Source organism: Drosophila biarmipes, chromosome 3R (genome assembly GCF_025231255.1).
Source record: "Drosophila biarmipes strain raj3 chromosome 3R, RU_DBia_V1.1, whole genome shotgun sequence".
Taxonomy (NCBI): Eukaryota; Metazoa; Arthropoda; class Insecta; order Diptera; family Drosophilidae; genus Drosophila; species Drosophila biarmipes.
Genome location: NC_066616.1, coordinates 17,659,574 through 17,665,573, shown reverse-complemented (window position 1 = coordinate 17,665,573; position 6,000 = coordinate 17,659,574). Strand labels below are relative to the sequence as shown.

At 43.4% G+C, this 6,000-nt stretch overlaps 1 protein-coding gene across 1 annotated transcript; it reads right to left on the bottom strand.

The window, feature by feature from the left end:
• Positions 1 to 1,059: 1,059 nt before the first annotated feature.
• Positions 1,060 to 2,824, bottom strand: LOC108031181 (uncharacterized). Its single transcript, XM_017104401.3, has one exon. The coding sequence runs from the start codon at positions 2,712 to 2,714 to the stop codon at positions 1,266 to 1,268; it is 1,449 nt and encodes a 482-aa protein (XP_016959890.1). The 5' UTR covers positions 2,715 to 2,824; the 3' UTR covers positions 1,060 to 1,265.
• Between the last annotated feature and the right edge of the window lie 3,176 nt (positions 2,825 to 6,000).

The window sequence follows — 6,000 nt, the reverse complement described above, 5'->3', positions numbered from 1 at the left end:
CGTTACTTTACTTTCATATTCTAAGAGTTATTTAAATCACATTTCATTGCCATAATATAGGTTATCATTTGACAACTATAAAGAGTATTTAAGTAATAATAATCACAATGCCCATAATAACTTCAAACAAAGAGCACCACAAAGGCCGCCTAATTACTTGAGCCACATCCGCAGTCAAAGTCAAAGTGAATAGCCGAAGCTTCTTCAATTGACCAATAAAACCGTCAAAAGCTAATACCATCTGCACAATGTGAACACTCACCGAGACGCTGATGATTATGAGAGACGGATTTCGGCTTTCGGAGGGGAAAAGCAGGAATAGGCGAACAAAGGAACGGCCTCCAGCTGGGCAACTTTTGTGCAGGTCTTACAGGATTACACTCGATTACAGGATACATTACAAGTTCGACGGGTGGCCGGGCAGCGGCTCGCCCGCTGGGAATGATCAATCAAGTCGCCGGGAAAACGACGAATTTTCATGCCATTCCGCCTGACTGAGCACGGTCAGTTTCCAGTTCCATTACAATCACAGGGAAGCCCGATGTTAATTATGAAATTGCGCTTCGGCTCTCCGCATCACCGGACTCTGGTTAGCTGGGTAAACAAATAATTCTGCAGCTATATCAAAGAATGTTTTGCATGGCGGACAGAGCGATTTCGACAGTTCTGCGCCTAATGAAAACCGGAAATCCACTTGCTTCCCATCATCTGGACCTCTCTCCCCTGGCCAAGAATCATTGCGTACTATTACATTTGTAGGGGGCGAGCCCGTCTGGAGATCTGTTTACTTTAGTACTTGCCATCCATTTTTTGTGTTCCTTTTTAGGCGATTAATTAATGCAATTAATCTGCTGGCTGAACGAGAGACTCGGTACTCCTTTGCCTTGATGGAGTTGTTTGGGGGCGCACTTGTGTTCCCCGTTCGGGGAATGAGTGTAAATAAATGGTTAAGATTAAGTTGAGATTATTGCTAATCAAGGAATTCATTAAGCCCATGAGCAGAGACATAAAGATACAAGGAAATATCCCCGTCCATGTGTATTAATACTAATGTATATCTTTAAGATACATTCATTTTTTTTTATTATTTCAAGGTTTTTGCAGAACATTTTGCATGATTTGTTCAATAATATACACACGTAAGGAAACTTAAATTTGAACCATATTGCTACATATTTTTGGGATTTGGAAAAACATTTTAGTTTTTTATAAAATATAATAAAATATTTAACTAAGCTTAAGTAGGGAATGCATTACCTTCAACCTTATGAATTTTTCCTATGCGACTTACGCAAGCTAAAGCGCGATACGACACTTTGTGGCACCAAGCTATCCTCCTTATCTTTATCATCCTTGCGTATCTTGGACATCATCTTAAAGTAATTGGCGATGATCAGGTCGACCCTTGGTCCCGAAGAGGTGCTCGCCAGTTCCTTTTCACAGCGCGAAACTACATTCGTGAGCAGACCCCCAGACCGATAGAACTTAATATTTTTTTCTCGTTTGACCCACTTGCAGATTTCTTGGTGGGTGTGTGGTTCAAAAAATCCACTGAGCCTGTAGAAGGACTCATAGGTCTCGCTCATCTTCCGCATCTCAAGCTCGCCGATCTTGGGGATATCCAGGTGAGGTCGCCTGATGATGTGGTATGGATCGTACTTCTCCGAAAAATTCCAGAAACGAACAGCCGACCAGTCGAGGGTCAGCAGAGTGTTGTAGAGCTCCTTCGGATGTCCTAGAATACCATGGGATATATCAACCAGGCAGAGCTGTGATCCCGGAGTAATGTACTCCAGTTCCATGGTGGCGATGCGCAGATCGGAGCCCCTGTACTTGCGCTCTCCTATCCACAGGATGGGCAGATCCTCCTTCGGCACCAGTTTCAGCTCCTGGATCAGTGGAGATTCCTGAATTCTATAATTCGTGTTCTTCTTGTTTCTCCCGTAAAGAAGACTTTTTTCCGCCTCCGTGAATGTAAGGTACTCAGGACGTGCCGAAACGAAGTACTCCGATCGGAAAAGGCGATTCATCTCCATTTCAATGATATAATAAGCCCTACGATGCATGCAGATCCAGACCATTTGGATGGCCACGGCCAAGAACTGTTCGTGGAAGTACTTGTCGTGGATCGTGGCTGAAATGTTGGAAATGGGCTTCATGTGATAGAACTTGGCCATGTTGCCCTCGCCTCCGATGATCAGGCAGTAATTCCTGGCCACAAGCATACGATATTGGCTTAGGTAAACGGAAAAAGTTCGCTTCACCTCATTGGTCTCCTCGCTCTGGATTTGACCCAGCGACCCTGACAGTTCATCGCGCCGAATCAGGACGAACTCAACCAACCGCAAATAGTACTCAAAGTATATGATCAACGCGTGGATCACGTAGAGCACCTCCTGCTCGTGCATGAACTCCACGAATCTGTAGGATAGAAACTCCTTGGGCATCAGGTAGAGCACCAAGTTCCTAATGTCTGAGATCACTATGACATCACTGTTGTTGCTCTTCTGACGCACGTACTCCTGCCGGAAGATGAGCTCCTCCTCCTGGTCCATGGTGCGCAGGAACTTGTAGCCGTTGGTGGTGATGTACCGCTCCCGGGCATTCTCCAGATCGTTATGAGCCTGGAAGTGGAGGCAGTCCTTCTCCGTATCCCACGACCACTTGCCGCTGTAGTACTTTGGGGCGTAGTTATCTATATGGACGCGTTTCATTGTGAGGGGGACTTAGAAAGCAGTATAAATGTATCCAAGTTTTTAGGCAAAAGTTGTAAAAAGTCGGTATGGATGTGACGACTGTATTTTATGTTGTGCCCTATGAGTCAAGTACTTCCAGAGCATCTCATCTGACATGAATTCAAGTGATAAGGCGACTCAATATTCAGTAACTTAAAAGTTCTAACTATAAAATCGTTAGAAATATTCTCCAAGAAAACTTTAAGATTTCATGAATCCTCAAGCGAGACAGTTTAATGGTTTTTTTTAATGACTATCCTATGATATAAACATAAACCAGCTAGAGAGCCAAAATGGCCCCGTCGTATTCATGACACTCGGCGATTGGAACTTGAACAAATTACCATATTAATTGCTACTAATTAAAAATTCATTAAAACACTGCACTGTGGCCACGGAAGAGAGCAAAAGCCAGGCCAGACCGGAGCCAAATCGGGCAATTTATTATGCTTTGTCATCTCGGTCGACGGCAGCCCGTGTGCGCAAATGATAATAATAAACATTTTCATTTTTGAAATTTCCGCACTTTTATCGCAGCGGAATCAATGAGTTCGAGTTCATAATGGCCCGACTCCCCGCTCACCCTCCAGCCCATATCTGTGTGTACTTTCAATTAGAAGCCAACTCCGGGCCATAACTTACCAACTAAAATATGCAAAAACATTGTTCCCCTGCTGAAAGTTTCAATCGCATCGATGTGAAGTCCTGTGGCTCTGTGGGGCTGTAATTATGAGCTCAACGAGTCAGGAGCCCCACTCTCAATGCAACATCCCTTCCCCCCCACAGAATCACCTGTAACATCTGTGCTACTGCCGGGTCGGTGTCTATTCAAGCCATAAATTCCGGCCGTGTGGCACATTAATTAATTTGGTTTTGTTCGCCATTTCAGAAGGGATTATTTACCGCTGTCGTGGGCTTGTATGTAGGGATTTAAAGGATCTTTTTTTGCTTCCCTAAGTGAGTTGTCACATATGATGAGTTAGGAAAATTAAATAAAAATCTTATTTCTTCTGAAAATAAATTATATTTCCGATTATGTATAAAAATGTAGTACTATAAAATCTAGAAAAAAACCTTTACTTATTTAAAATTTACTATAGATCAAACCCCCTTTTCATAGTATTTCTCTAAGAGACTTTTGATCTTTCGGTAGCATTTTCTTATGTCATTATATCTCCCCTTCGTAGCAGCTGCACGACTGCCAACTTTGTGACATTATAAAATCTAATGAACAGAAATTAATTTACAATAACAATAACTCAACTAACGCGAAACACCGGGGAAGAGTTGCCCCATAGAAGGGCCCACACCCGGGGGAACGGTTTTGTTTTACGATGGCAGCAGTCGCTGCCTCGGCTTAGCTCTCTTTGAAAGAGTTTCCGCTTACAATTTGCATAAAATTCGTTGGCAAAGTCCGCACAGATGATGGCGTTAATAAGCGGGAGTCCAATTTTAGTGGGTGGATTGGGAAATGGGAAATGCGGTGGGCATGTTACCTGTTGCCCGGGCCTTCGATCCGCTGCTGCGGCTGGGTAAATGGATCGCCCTGTGAAACCCGGTAATTGTGTGTAATTAAATCCAACTCTGTAAAACAAATGACAACACTTTGTAGGCAGACAGCTGGAGAAGGAGCCCTGGAGTGGGTGGTGGCCTGTGGGGTTGGTCTGCGGTTGCTTTGAGGTTGCCAGGACACAACCCTTCACCCTCGGCTCGCTTTTTGGCAGCGTCTTGTCTTAATTATGTAGCGTGAATAATTTTTGCTCTTTGTGCGGTTTCTGTTCACGAGTCATTGATATTATTTAAATTTCGTGTTCCAAGGGAGACACTTTCGGTTTAATTAGTGAACATTTTATTTGTGCCTAGGGTGTGGGATAATGCCATTAATATTGCTAGAATGCCAAAGGAAGTCTTTTGATTTTAACTCTTTCTGTAGGATATATTTATTAAGGTTCTATTCAATTACTTTGGCGCCACATTACATTAGCAGTTGGGACAACAGCAGCAACCGCATAACTACAAACATTTTTCACCCATATTGTGTGACCATTTCAGGTTTCTTTTTTCCAGATTCTGCTCTCTAACTTTTTTATTTGCTTTTGTGGCAGCATTTGTCTGTCCTCGGATTTTGTTGGTTTGCCGGATTGTTGGCTCCATTCAAAGAATGCTTCTGACTATAATTTGCGGTGCCAGCGAAATGCATTTTGAAGTGCCAACAGAAAGTGGTTGGGCGGAAAAGTTTAGATTTTTACACAGCTTTACTATTGGCCTGGTCGCGGATTGTTGGCAGTCTGGAACTGAAACCACCAAATCCAGCTAAACCAAATGTTGCTGCTGAAGTTGCAACCGATGTTGCTGTTGCAGCTGTCGTTGTTGGTGTTTGCGTGGGTGTCGCAACTGATTGCGTACAATTCGAAAGTTGCAAAATTTGCATTTAATTTGATTGAGCTTGCTGCAAAGTGTTTACAAGTCACAGAAGGTGCTAATGAGTGAACAACAAAGTGGCGAGAAGTGGTGGGCGTTAAGCAAAGTTGGTGTCCCAATGGCTTGTAGAGCTGTTTGGATTCAAATACTATAAGTAACAAGTTCAAATCTACTGTAATAATAAAACCATCAAGAAATATGTTCACTTTTTGCTATCACTATAACCCTTTTTAGCTCAAAAAACTGTTTCAGAAACGATTACGTTATCTCCTGGCCACAGCGACCTGGTCGAGTGTCGTAATTAACCTTGCCGCAATGTGTGGAAGCGAGGAAAATGGGGCGAACGGGTTGCGACTAATCCTGAAATATTATTTCTGGCAGTAGTAAAGATGCTTAATGGTTTACTTTCAATTTACGGCCAACAGCTCGGCAAACGAACAATTAAAAGGGCTCTTAGGCCTTCCCCTTCCCACCCGCAAAACGCTCCCGGAAATGTTTCCGAATCATTTGCATATGAATTTTCAACCTTTACGCCTCCAGTTGAGCATTCAAATTACTGTTATTATTATTTTCACTCATATGGGGAGTGCTAAAAAGGGCGGTGGGCATTAAAAAGCCAGCCACGACCTTTGGCTGGGAGCACTTCCGTTCTCGGATTTTAATTCTATTAAAGGGCCGACCAGGCCCCTTATCGTGGCTACACACCCATCTAGTCATATGGCACCCCAAGGTCCCTGCTGGGGCGCCAAAAAGGTTAAAATTATAATTTGCGGCTTCTGCTTTATTACCCGCTACCCGCCATCCGCCACACACACATTGTACGCTTTCGGGCCAAACAAAGTTC

Excerpts from the sequence above, each read along its gene's own strand:
- LOC108031181 (XM_017104401.3), bottom strand. The coding sequence starts at position 2,714 with ATGAAACGCGTCCATATAGATAACTACGCCCCAAAGTACTACAGCGGC.